Raw genomic sequence first — 13,559 nt, forward strand, 5'->3', positions numbered from 1 at the left:
TCTGTAGTCCGCTTTGAAGTCCAAATCTCCTGACGTACATAATGAGATATCAGCTTGTGTGGATAAGTTTGGTTACTGCTTCCTCTTTCTGGTTTCCCGGTTTGGTAGTGTGCTCAAGCACGATATTTATAATGTGCACTGAGCAGCTTATTCACACATAGGACTTGAAAGGTGCAACCATGTTCGCTCCCTGGTCCATAACGAAAACCCTCTGGTTGGTAATGCCGCGTAGAGCAAATCTTCGGAGTGCCTGAATCACAGCCGATCAACTGTTCTCTGCAGTTTTTGGTTTCCCGCTGTCAAACTGAGTCACACAAAGCACCCACTCCACTGAACTGTTGTGACTCTATGTAATGAACAGTTACTCCCAAACAGGCAACATTTCTGTAATCATCCATCCACAGATCAAGGGCAACTCCTCCACCCAATGTGCCAAGAATGTTTTTCAGCTCCATGGAGATTTGTTTTCTTTTTTCCTTCTGCCACAAGTGCAGCATGCCAGGCTACAGTTGTGCAACGTGGTATTAGCGCACCTGCATCCATTTGACCATATTTGGCACCCATGTTAATCAAATATTAACCATACGCAAGGAAGCCCTCGCCTGTTGAATGGTGATTTGTTACCTCTTAGACTCCATGGACTTTCAGAATGCTCAGTGATTCAAAAGGGGGTTGCTGGTGCCCAGCACAGATACACAGAAGATGTGCAAAGAACAACACAGAATAGACAGGGATGGGCGGAGCCTTGTTTGTGTCCTAAGCAACATCTTACAGGAAGATGTCAGATACAGCGCACTTCTAAAATGACTGCTATACAACTGTACATTAGTAGCTTCTCAGAAACAAACAAGCAGTTATTGTAAATAGTGAAGAAAATGTAATATTAGTCCTGCATCTGCCTACTCTTTACAGTAGAATGACCTAGGACAGCAGTCTGAACTGCCTCTGAGAGAGGTAAGGAAGTTGGTTTCAGCACACGACTAGAAACTAGGAACACCTGAGTCTTAATCTGGCTCTCATACTGACTCCCTTTAGTGGGTAAAGGAAAGTCACATAACCTCTCTGCTTCCATTTGCTGACCTGTAAAATGAGAATCACAGTATTTACTTCACAGAGTATAGTGAGAGTTAATTACCTACTGACTGTAGAGACAATTAAAGATGAAAAACACAGTATAAGTAAGTACTATTATTGTTTATTGTGTGTGTAGACTAATATCTGCAAGAGAGAAACAGATGTAATTTTTGGATTCAATCCAACAAAACTTGAATGGCAATGTTTTACCTAAATTGAGCTAATCCAAAATTATACGATTGAATGCTTGGAAGCGTTCTTTTCCCACATCTCAGTTTTCTTTGTTGTGACCTCATAATACCAGGCGCTGCGCCAAAATCTCACATGCCAAATTGTTAACTTGATTTGTGTCATTTGTCATTGATCTTGATTTTGAAAACAAATTTGAATTTGGGAGAGGATCAGTTTACAAGTAATTTAAAAAAACTCAATAACTTTCAAGTATGAATTTGCATACCATTCAATAAGACAGACCAAACTGACTTTTTAAAAGACTAAATGATTACACTGGTGTTTTTCCACTGCAAAGAGTCTATTATGAAATAGATGCAACAGAATAATATTTTCAGTCTATTAGAGTTTTAGACACCCTCCCTACCCTTCTCTGACTGCAAAGTTAAAAACCACTTGTTACAGGAAATAAATGTGAAGAAATGGTCCACAGTGACCCTGTTCTTCCTGAATCAGTAAAGACATCATATCATCCAGATGAGTCAGCCTCAAGCTTCCAGATTCTTTACACATAGTTGTCTGGGTACAATGCTAGAATACATATATATTTTCATCTAGTTTATTCCACAAGAGGAACAATAGAAAAATAAAGACAATTTCTATGGCATTGGGGATATCTGTAAAATACCAAGGACTGACTCCATCTTCTCTAAGTGCCCCAGCAGAGAATAAGGAGCATTTTTCACAGTGTAAACATGCAGATAGAATACGATGTCTGGAATACTACTGAGCAGAAAAGGACCTGGGAACTCCCCGAAAGGGCTAATGCAATCCTTAGATGCATAAACAGGGGATCCAGGCAAAATGTCAATGGAATGTGAAGAGTGACTTTTGATGCTGCAAAATAACCTTCATAAATGGCTTCATATTTTTACAGAACCCTGTGGAAGCCCTACAGAGCATCTACAGTCACGGCTTAGGAGTTGCCAGTGTACTGCAGAACACTGTGGCTAAAAGGAAAATTATCCTAATGGAAGATCAGATTGCTTTGAGATTCACTGGACAGAAAGGGGCAGGGAAAGGAGTCAAGATGGTAGCAAAATAGGTCTGAAAGAAGCAGTTCAGTGGTAGAAGTAGAGGTGAGGGGGAGAGAAGTGAGCTTTTTGTTTCTGTTTTATATCATTAAAACTCCCCTGTGGTATTGCAGTCTCATGTACTATAAAAACTGTTGAGGGCTTCTGAAGTCAATATAAGTACATAATACTGTGAAATAGCCTGATAACACACACACTGGAGTTAACATTTCTGCTATTCTGTGACTTACTTGTCTCCATCCCAATAGCATTCTTACATACATTTGATTTGTCCATTATCACATACTCTGGTCTTTTAATTTCAGTTTGTGTGACCAGACTGAGCCAAAAGAGAGAAAAATCATAAAGAATACTGCAAAATTACTGGATTTTCCTTCCTCCTCCTTCTCTAGGACCATCCGTTGCCAACGGATGAATGCCCCTTTTTTATCAGTTTCAAAATTGACTTCAGTGGTACTAGTGCACAGCAGAAAAACTCTGAAGAAGTTCCTTGCCTTATGGGTCTTTGAAATGGTGTTAAATGCTGCAGCTTCCTGACACTCATATAGGTTTTACTGAGAAAGAGTGAGATCAAGAGAGCATGTGCCCAGGCACCAAATCCCTGTTCTCCTAGTACACCCAGAAGGTATGCTTAATTAGAACAGCGTCTTCTCTGAAACAAAGGATTTGTGGGGAAGATCTAAAGCTGCTGTAAATCAGAATAGCTCCACTGAAATCAACAAAGTTCCACTGAGTTACACCAGCTGAGGATCTGACCCAGAAAGCCCAAGCTGCCTTAGAGATGCAGTATGGTACTATATGGCTAACTCTACTGGAGACAGATGCAGATATATTTGCCCAGGACGCCCAGAGGAGCTCTGAGCCCCACTGTGAGCGGAGGTGTGGGGAAGCTTAGCGTCCGTCCCCCCCAGTCTCCATTACCCACTGCCCATGTCTAAAATGCTATTTGCAATGTTTTTCAGCATAGAAATCGAGCCAGGAACTAAGCTAGCATGAGAATGAGCCTATCTGAGAGGTCAACAACATATACATGTTCCTCCTGATGATTCACGCCCCATTTGAAGATTTAAGCAAAAAGCCAATGTGCCACTTCCTTTCCTATTAATAACCAGCTTCTTGCTCCCTCTTGCATATTTTAATATTATAATATTTATATTACACAAGCTCCTACATGCCACATCCAGGTTGTATCCCATTGTGCTTGGTCCTGTATAAACATATAATGGCAGTCCTTACCCCAAAGAACTAATGGCTTCTTTTTCACTGATCAGCTTGTCCAATACTACACCTGAGCTGTGTCTTCTCCTCTTCCTCATATTCCACAGAACTAGAACTAGATATCATATCCTCAGCAGTATTTTGACATAGATATTTATCACCACTATTACATGTGGAAATAGACTTAGAAACCATAATACCTCTGTGCACTGGATATGCAATATCAAGGGCCAATATATTGACCACTAATTGTTGCGGACAAAACACTGCTACAAGATGGGCACTAAAGGGACAATATATAACTGAGTGTCAGCAGCAAATTGACCTGGACCTCTCTTATGATTAACATTTTCATATCAGTTACCTCGCCAATCGTTAGTATGGTAAAAGACTAAAATATTAACATTCATATGCAACCAGCTTCTAAGAAGGTGTTTCTTTATATATCCCCTTCAGTTTTACTCCTCTCCATAAAGGGAGCTTCCTAAATTGAAATCTAGATCCCCTAGAATTTCTTTCTTACTACTTCATCCTCATAGTGACATCACCCCTCTTTGGCATGGAAGATAGCACCTGCTTGTGACATATAATTACTGCAAACTGTCACCAACACCAAGACCAGTGTCCACAACCTTACATGCCTGCTGGGAATCTGTAGCTAAAACAGCAGAACAGATCAGGTAGATGTTGTTCAGTGGTTATGAAGGACACCTTGGTGAGTACTATCTGTGAATTTCATGCCACCTATTGGTGACTTCAAGATCTACATGCTTTTAAAAATTCTCAGAGTGGTAGCCGTGTTAGTCTGTATCCGCAAAAAGAACGAGGAGACCGTCTGTATCCCTCACTCTCACGGACCTTGGGAGACAGGCCAGTCCTCGCTTACAGACAGCCCCCCAACCTGAAGCAAATACTCACCAACAACCACACACCACACAACAAAAACACTAACCCAGAAACCTCTCCTTGCAACAAACCCCATTGCCAACTCTGTCCACATATCTATTCAAGGGACACCATCATAGGACCTAAGCACATCAGCCACACCATCAGGGGCTCATTCACCTGCACATCTACCAACGTGATATATGCCATCATGTGCCAGCAATGCCCCTCTGCCATGTACATTGGCCAAACCTGACAGTCTCTACGCAAAAGAATAAGTGGACACAAATCAGACATCAATAATTATAACATTCAAAAAACAGTCAGAGAACACTTTAACCTCCCTGGACAATCAATTACAGACCTAAAAGTGGCAATTCTTCAACAAAAAAACTTCAAAAACAGACTCCAACGAGAAACTGCAGAGCTGGAATTAATTTGCAAACTGGATACCATCAAATTAGGCCTGAATAAAGACTGGGAGTGGTTGGTTCATTACACAAACTAAAAACTATTTCCCCATGCTAATTTTCCCCCTACTGGTACTCACACCTTCTTGTCAACTGTTTGAAATGGGCCATCCTGATTATCACTACAAAAGTTTTTTTCTCCTGCTGGTAATAGCCCACCTTAATTGATTAGTCTTGTTAGAGTTGGTATGGCAACCCCAATTTTTTCATGTTCTCTGTATATAAATATATCTTCCTACTGTATTTTCCACTGCATGCATCTGATGAAGTGGGTTTTAGCCCACAAAAGCTTATGCCCAAATAAATTTGTTAGTCTCTAAGGTGTCACAAGTACTCCTCTTTTTAAAAAAAAATGCTAGGAAATCAAGCATTATAGGCTAGCTTGCAGCTCAATAAGCATTACTGTTAGCCTTTCCAAGAAATGCTTTAAAAAACTTTTCAGTAGAATGCTTGACGACACTCACTATCTCTCCTGGTAACAATGATTCATGTTGTAGTTAAACATGAAATTGTTTTGATCTCGCTTTCATAGAGTTACAAACAGCAGACATTTAGACCAAATACTTTATGCTCTCTAAAATAGCGAGTATTTGGGACCCCTACCTTTAATATTAAACATCTGTTCAATTTTGATTTTGCTTCTAATTTAATTACTGTACTTACATAAACTTAGAGAAGCATGGAGTATGTATAGATGAATAAGGAGGACTGGATGGCTCAAGAGACTGGTAATAGAACATGGGGCTTTTCACCCAAGGCCCCTGGTGAATATCTCACCCATGCTAACAGTACCTGAAGGTCATTAACATCTGATTGCTGATTGGAGGCACAGCTGAAATGAGTTCACAATCTAATCTTGTTCCAGTTTTTAGTGGACATATATTAAAATCACACACACACAAAATCACAGTTGGTACTATGTGATCTCTCAACAGACTACACAAAGACTATCAGGAGACTGAGAACTATTTTCTTGTGCCAGAGTTCAGGTCAGGTCACATTTGTACTGTGGTACAAGAACAAGAATTAAGGCAACTACTTAGGGAAGTGGATTGGGCTAACATACTTAGAGAGCTAAAGGCAGATGAGGCCTGGGATTATTTCAAGCTGAAGTTGCACGAGCTGTCCGAGGCCTGTATCCCGAGAAAGGGGAAACGGTCAGTAGGCAGGGGAATTAGACCCAGCTGGATGAGCGGGCGTCTCAAAGGGGCGATTAAGAAAAAACAGAAAGCGTACAAAGAATGGAAGAGAGGAGAGATCGGCAAAGAAACCTACCTTATTGAGGTCAGAGCATGTAGGGATGCGGTGAGAAAGGCCAAAAGCCGTGTAGAGTTGGACCTCGCGAGGGGAATTAAATCCAATAGTAAGAGGTTTTATAGCCATATAAATAGGAAGAAAACAAAGAAAGAGGAAGTGGGGCCACTGAAGCTTGCAGATGGAGTGGAGATTAAGGACAATCTAAGCATGGCACAATATCTAAATGAATATTTTGCATCGGTGTTTAATAAGGCTAATGAAGGGCTTAGGAATAGAGGGAGCGGGACAGAGGGGAATAAAGGAGGGGCAATTGACATTAAAGTATCAGAGGTGGAAGCCAAACTTGACCAGCTAAATGGGACTAAATCGGGTGGACCGGATGATCTTCATCCTAGAATATTGAAGGAGCTGGCGCGAGAAATTGCAAGCCCCTTGGCGATAATTTTTAATAAATCTGTAAACTCGGGGGAGGTACCGATGGACTGGAAAATAGCTAATGTGGTTCCTATTTTCAAGAAGGGGATAAAAAGTGACCCGGGTAACTACAGGCCTGTTAGTTTAACTTCTGTAGTATGCAAGGTCTTGGAAAAAATCTTGAAGGAAAAAGTAGTTAAGGACCTTGAGGTGAATGGCAATTGGGACAAATTACAACATGGGTTTACGAAAGGAAGATCGTGCCAAACCAACTTGATCTCCTTTTTTGAGAAAGTAACAGACCTTCTAGATAAAGGAAATGCGGTGGATCTAATTTACCTAGATTTTAGTAAAGCGTTTGATACTGTGCCGCACGAGGAATTACTGGTTAAATTAGAAAAGATGGGGATCGATATGAAAATCCAGAGGTGGATAAAGAACTGGTTAAAGGGGAGACTGCAGCGGGTAGTACTGAAAGGGGAACTGTCGGGTTGGAGGGAGGTCACCAGTGGGGTTCCTCAAGGTTCGGTTTTGGGTCCGATTTTATTTAATCTATTCGTTACTGACCTCGGAACCGAATGTAGGAGTGGGCTGATAAAGTTTGCGGATGACACAAAGTTGGGAGGTATTGCCAATTCGGAGAAGGATCGGGATATTTTGCAGGGAGACTTGGATGACCTTGTAAATTGGAGTAACAATAATAGGATGAGATTCAATAGTGGGAAGTGTAAGGTGATGCATTTAGGGATGACTAACAAGAATTTTAGTTATAAGTTAGGGACGCATAGGTTGGAAGTGACGGAGGAGGAGAAGGACCTCGGAGTCCTGGTTGATCGCAGGATGACTATGAGTCGGCAATGTGACGTGGCTGTGAAAAAAGCTAATGCGATCTTGGGATGCGTTAGGCGAGGTATTTCTAGTAGGGACAGGGAGGTGCTGCTTCCGTTATACAAGGCGCTGGTGAGACCTCATTTGGAGTACTGTGTGCAGTTCTGGTCTCCTATGTTTAAAAAGGATGAACTCAAACTGGAACGGGTACAGAGAAGGGCCACTAGGATGATCCGAGGAATGGAAAACCTTTCCTATGAAAGGAGACTCGAGGAGCTCGGTTTGTTTAGCCTAACCAAAAGAAGGCTGAGGGGGGATATGATTGCTCTCTTTAAATATATCAAAGGGATTAATACCAAGGAGGGAGAGGAATTATTTCAGCTTAGTAGTAATGTGGATACGAGAACGAATGGATATAAACTGGCCGTGGGGAAGTTTAGGCTTGAAATTAGACGAAGGTTTCTGACCGTCAGAGGGGTAAAATTTTGGAACAGCCTTCCGAGGGAAACGGTGGGGGCAAAGGACCTCTCTGGCTTCAAGATTAGGCTTGATAAGTTTATGGAGGGAATGGTTTGATGGGATAATGTGATTTTAGTCAAATAGGCATTAACGGGCCATCGCGGGTAAAATGAGAGTCCGGCTGTAGAATCTTGCCTGTATGCTCGGGGTTCTGCTGATCGCCATATTTGGGGTCGGGAAGGAATTTTCCTCCAGGGTAGATTGGCAGAGGCCCTGGAGGTTTTTCGCCTTCCTCCGCAGCATAGGGCAGGGGTCGCAGGCTGGAAGATTCTGTTGTGGGTGAGTCAGCTTTTGTGGCCTGCATCATGCGGGAGGTCAGACTAGATGACCATATTGGTCCCTTCTGACCTTAAAGTCTATGAGTCTATGAGAACATGCTAAAAACTACATGATCTGCCACCACTCATTTAGCTTTCACTCTTTGCCCAACTCTATTCAGTGTTCAGCTGTACAATCTGCCAGTGGGATGTTTGCCAGAGGAACACCACCAAATAAGGGATATACCTCACTGATAAATATAATGAACACTGTACTACTGGATTCTGCTGTAATCCACCTCCCAGTCACATCATCAACACAGACACTTAATGATAAAATGAACTAAAAATAACAATTCTAAAATATAAGGTGATGAAATGTATGGTATAAGGGGCAGCATGGGAATTTCATTTTGCCCCACATACCTCGCATTTTAAGCAGTACTAGTGTGGTTAATTTATCTCTATCATAGTTTACATATGCATTGGCTCATAATTTTCAATACTTAAGTGCAACACCATTGTATATAAGGCTATTTTGGATTCCTCCACAAAACTGAATTGGTCAAAGCCTTCTTTTTCTCTTCAGTTAAGACTTCTGAGATGCATAGTGCTCATTCCACTGAGCAGAAATTACTCTAGCTCTTCTTCCCCTGGATTATTTAAATCATCAAGAAACCCAGATGCACTGGATTAGCAGTAGGAAGTTATTAGTCACTTGTGGACTTGCACAGATCATGCAATTTTCACATGTTGAAGCTATTCAGATTTAAAAGGCCAGCCGTTGCCAAGCCATTAGTAATTCATTGTGCTCTAATGGCTGGCCACTGCCTGCTTGCAACATCTTAAAAGTGTATATATTGTCATGATGCAGAATGCAGACCTGAAAAATAGACTTAGAAAGGTATTTTCAAACAGCATGTGGCTATTTACACAGAGATTTTTTCCCCTTTGGTTAGTGAGCAAGAACACATCTGTCCAAAGCTTGGTGGCAATACTTATGTATATATGTTATGAATAGTCTTTATCACATGCCTTTGACTACCTCCCCTGTGTTCTACCCACTAATCCATTTAACAGGACTAGTAACATTCCAAACTTTTGAACAGCTTCAAACACCTGTAATATTTTTAAAAAGGCAACTTGTTGAATGAAGTTGCCAGGAACACATTTTCTTCTTTTCCTTAAAATTATGCTTCTTTGAGGTCCAAAATGGGAAAATTTCAGTTCTGCGCCAGTAACATGTTTAAGATCCAATATCGCGTGACTTACCAGGGCTCAAAATGGGAACTCTATTCTGTTGGAAAGGGGAGATTTCCAGCTGCCCAGAACATGCTCATAGACCTGGAAACCCTTGAGAAATTAGAATTTAAAGCTATCTCATCCTTATCCTCCCATTGCTGGAGTCTCACTGCCATTTTCCCTCCCAAGCAAGCGTCAGAGGATCTAGATATAGGACCTAGATTTATGCTGATGGAAGAGGGGTGGGGAAGATCAGGGTGGAGTGGGGAAGAGGAGTGGGTACAGCTGGTGAGAACTGTAGAGGGGTGAGGGTAACAAGGAGGGAAAATGGAGCCAGGGAGCGGAGAGGGAAGAGAAGGAGGAAGAAGGGCAGATAGTACAATGGGTGTGTTGAGAGCCATGGGTTAGTAGCAGATCAACAAGATTACAAAGAAGGGCAAAGTTTGAAAAATGCTTTGAAGGTACATTTGCAGTAGGTTGCCTAGCTAGGCAGCTAGAGTGCATTTCCCCACCCTGCTATGGAGGGAAAAATATGGTCATGCTTGAAAGGCAGTCAAAGGCATATGATAAAGGCTATTTATAACACATACAAATAGGTATTGCCAATAAGCTCTGGACAATGTGTTCTTACTAAGGAGAAAAATCTGTGTAAAGACCCACCCACATGTTGTTTGAAAATACATTTCTAAGTCTATTTTTCAGGGCTGTATTCTGCAGCATGATGAAATATACTTTAAAAATGTTACAAACAAGCAATGGCCAGCCCCCAGTGAATTACCAATGGCTTGGCAACTGTTGACTATGTCTGGGTGACATAGTGTTGTTGGTGGGAATGGTGACAATAAAATATGTTTTAAAGTCAGACAACTATGGAAAAGACCCTTACTGAGAGGAGTTAGAGCAGCAGGACTCCCAAATTGGAGGGGGACTGTAGAAACGGGAGCAATACTGGGTGATTCTTGCCCTACCACTGAAAACTTAATACCATCATTGTATTAATCTACATGGAAACAAAAGACCAAAGATAAACAATATTTCTCACAGGACAATACCCTAGTGAATATTAATATATTAGAAAGTTAATCTTGCCTCATAGGGTTCTGTTTGTAATGAAGAAAGTGCCAAACAGAACCAAAATGAGAAAGCAAAGACAAGTAGATATGAATCTTCAAATTATCTTCAGTAAGCCACATTGGCTCACCATACATATTTCACTCCATATAGTCCTTATACAAGTGTTTCGTGTGTAGTACACATGAGTGTTGTATTGCGCAATAGCAATTCCTCCCGGACGGGGATTTGAGGACCAAAAAGCCGGATAAGTCCGGGAAAATCCGGACGTATGGTAACCCTACGGGAGTTGTAAGTTTTGCTGCAGCCACTCGCACTCGGGGTCCCCTTACCATGCCTCCCTATTTTCCCGGACATGTTCAGCTTTTTGGAAATTCCTCCCGGACGGGGATTTGAGGACCAAAAAGCTGGACATGTCCGGGAAAAACCAGACATATGGTAACCCAAGACTGCTCTTCCGATATTAGCGTCCACTGTAGAAGAAGCAGTGGTCACGTAATGGTCTGTAAATGTATGTACGGATAACCATGTGGCTGCCCTACAAATGTCCAATATGGAAATGTGATTGAGGAATGCCAATGATGTTGCCTGTGCTCTTGTTGAATATGCCCATATCTGCTGAGGAGGCATAGCCAATGCTATCTCATACGTAGTCTTGATGCAAGACATTATCCATCTAGAGATGGTCTGTGCAGAGACCGCTTAACCCTTCATGCAGTCCACATACGCCATGAACAGGCGAGGCGAAGCACAACATTGTTCAGTCCTGTTCAGATAGGAGGGAAAAGAAAAACAATCGTAGCACTCACACTGTCAAAAAGACTATATGGCTTGACTTTTTTTTAACTCCTTTGTTTTTCCATGATCCAGATGGGATGAAGACAATGTGAAAGATGACATACTTAATTTTTTGTTTGCGGTACAATAGCCAGCACTCCATCTCCTCTATTGCATATCGCAAAAATACAAAGAAACCATTTTGTCAGTAGTATACCACCACCTTGTGGAGAAAATACAGTACTGCTACTCTCTTCCTCACTGTCCCTTAGTTCTCAAGAGAAAAAAAGAAACGGGAATTTACTGTAACCAGGGCCGCCCGGGGCGGGGAGGGGGGGAGAAGGGGGAGGGGGGCAAGTGGGGCAATTTGCCCCAGGCCCCGGGCCCCACAGGGGCCCCAGCCCAGCGGTGGTTCGGGTCTTCAGCGGCATTTCAGCGGCAGGGGGCCCTTCAGTCACTCCGCGTCTTCGGCAGCACTGAAGGACCCACCGCCGAAATGCTGCCGAAGACGTGGAGCAACTGAAGGGCCCCCCGCCGGCATTTCGGCGGCGGGTCCTTCAGTGCTGCCAAAGACGCGGAGTGACTGAAGGGCCCCCTGCTGCTGAAATGCCGCTGAAGACCCGGACCGCCGCTAGGTGAGTACAAGCACCGCAGCTCCCCCGCTTTGCCCCAGGCCCCCTGAATCCTCTGGTTGGCCCTGACTGTAACTGAGGTTTTTCAAGATGTGAGGCAGATGTGTATTCCAAGTAGGTGTGTGTGTGCGCCCTGCGTGCTAGAGCTGGAGACTTTTCCTAGCTCTACCACCAGTAGAGGGGCAGTACTCGAGCCTCGTGCCTGTAGCCCCTCTCCTGGCTATATGAGGCAGCGCCACGCCTTCACACCAGATGTTCGGGGAAGACTCTGACACAAAGGGGATGGAAGGTGGGTTGTGAAATACACGTCATCACATCTCAAAGAACCACAGTTACAGTAAGTAACCATTTCTTCTTCTCCAAGTAGATGCAGACGTATTCCAAGCAGGTGACTAATGAGCAGTATCCCCATCTGAAAGCGGGGGTCAGAGTCTACCTGAGTAAGGATTGCAAGACTGCTCTTCCGATATTAGCGTCCACTGTAGAAGAAGCAGTGGTCACGTAATGGTCTGTAAATGTATGTACGGATAACCATGTGGCTGCCCTACAAATGTCCAATATGGAAATGTAATTGAGGAATGCCAATGATGTTGCCTGTGCTCTTGTTGAAATGCCCGTATCTGCTGAGGAGGCATAGCCAATGCTATCTCATACGTAGTCTTGATGCAAGATATTATCCATCTAGAGATGGTCTGCGCAGAGACCGCTTAACCCTTCATGCAGTCCACATACGATATGAACAGGCGAGGCGAAGCACAAAATTGTTCAGTCCTGTTCAGATAGAAGGCTAGACAGCATCTAATGTCTAGCGCAGGGGTCCTCAAACTTCATGGCACCGTGACCCCCTTCTGACAACAGAAATTACTACACAACCCCAGGAGGGGGACCGAAGCCTGAGCCCTACTGCCCTTGATGGGAGGGCCAAAACCCAAGCCCCACCGCTATGGGCACAGGGGTGGAGGGGAGGCAAAGCTGAAGTCCAAGGCCTTTAGCCCCAGACAGGGGGCTTGTAACCTGAGCCTGCCACCAAGGGCTGAAGCTCTTGGGCTTCGGCTTCAGCCCTGGGCAGTGGGGCTCAGGCTTTGGCTCCGGGCCCCAGCCAGTCTAAGCCAGCCCTGGTGACCCCATTAAAACGGGGTTGTGACCCACTTTGGGGTCCCAACCCAGTTTGAGAACCACTGGTCTAGCATATGGAGGCATTGCTCCTCTGGGGAGGAATGCAGCTTGGGGGAAAATACAGGCAAATATGCCATCTGGTTCAAATGAAACTGAGACACCACCTTGGACACAAACTTTGGGTGTAGCCGAAGCATAACCTTGCCCGTGAGGAACTGCAAACAAGGAGGCCCAGCAACTCTCACACCCTCCTGGCAGAGGTAACGACTATCAAGAATTCAGCTTTCTGAGACAAGAGGGGCAGCAGATAGTAAGCAAGGGCCGCTAAACGCATGCTCAGGTCCCAAAAGGGGACAGGCTCTTGGACTGGAGGATGCAGGCGGACAAATCCTTTCAGAAATCTCGTCACCATGGCATTGGAGAAAACTGCTTTCCTTTGGATAGGTGGATGAAAAGCCGATTTTGCTGCCAAGCGCATTCTCAGGGAACTGACTGCTAGGCCCAATTCCTGAAGGTGTAATAGATACTTCAAGA

General features: G+C 43.5%; 1 protein-coding gene across 1 annotated transcript in view; it reads right to left on the reverse strand.

The window, feature by feature from the left end:
• The window catches only part of PRKN (parkin RBR E3 ubiquitin protein ligase), a 1,248,251-nt gene that overhangs the window by 8,757 nt on the left and 1,225,935 nt on the right, over positions 1 to 13,559 (reverse strand). The window contains exon 11 of the mRNA XM_065400948.1: positions 11,517 to 11,534. Coding sequence (XP_065257020.1) covers positions 11,517 to 11,534 — 18 coding nt within the window. The remainder of the gene's footprint in view (positions 1 to 11,516; positions 11,535 to 13,559) is intronic.

This window comes from Emys orbicularis, chromosome 3, assembly GCF_028017835.1.
Source record: "Emys orbicularis isolate rEmyOrb1 chromosome 3, rEmyOrb1.hap1, whole genome shotgun sequence".
NCBI classification, from domain to species: Eukaryota; Metazoa; Chordata; order Testudines; family Emydidae; genus Emys; species Emys orbicularis.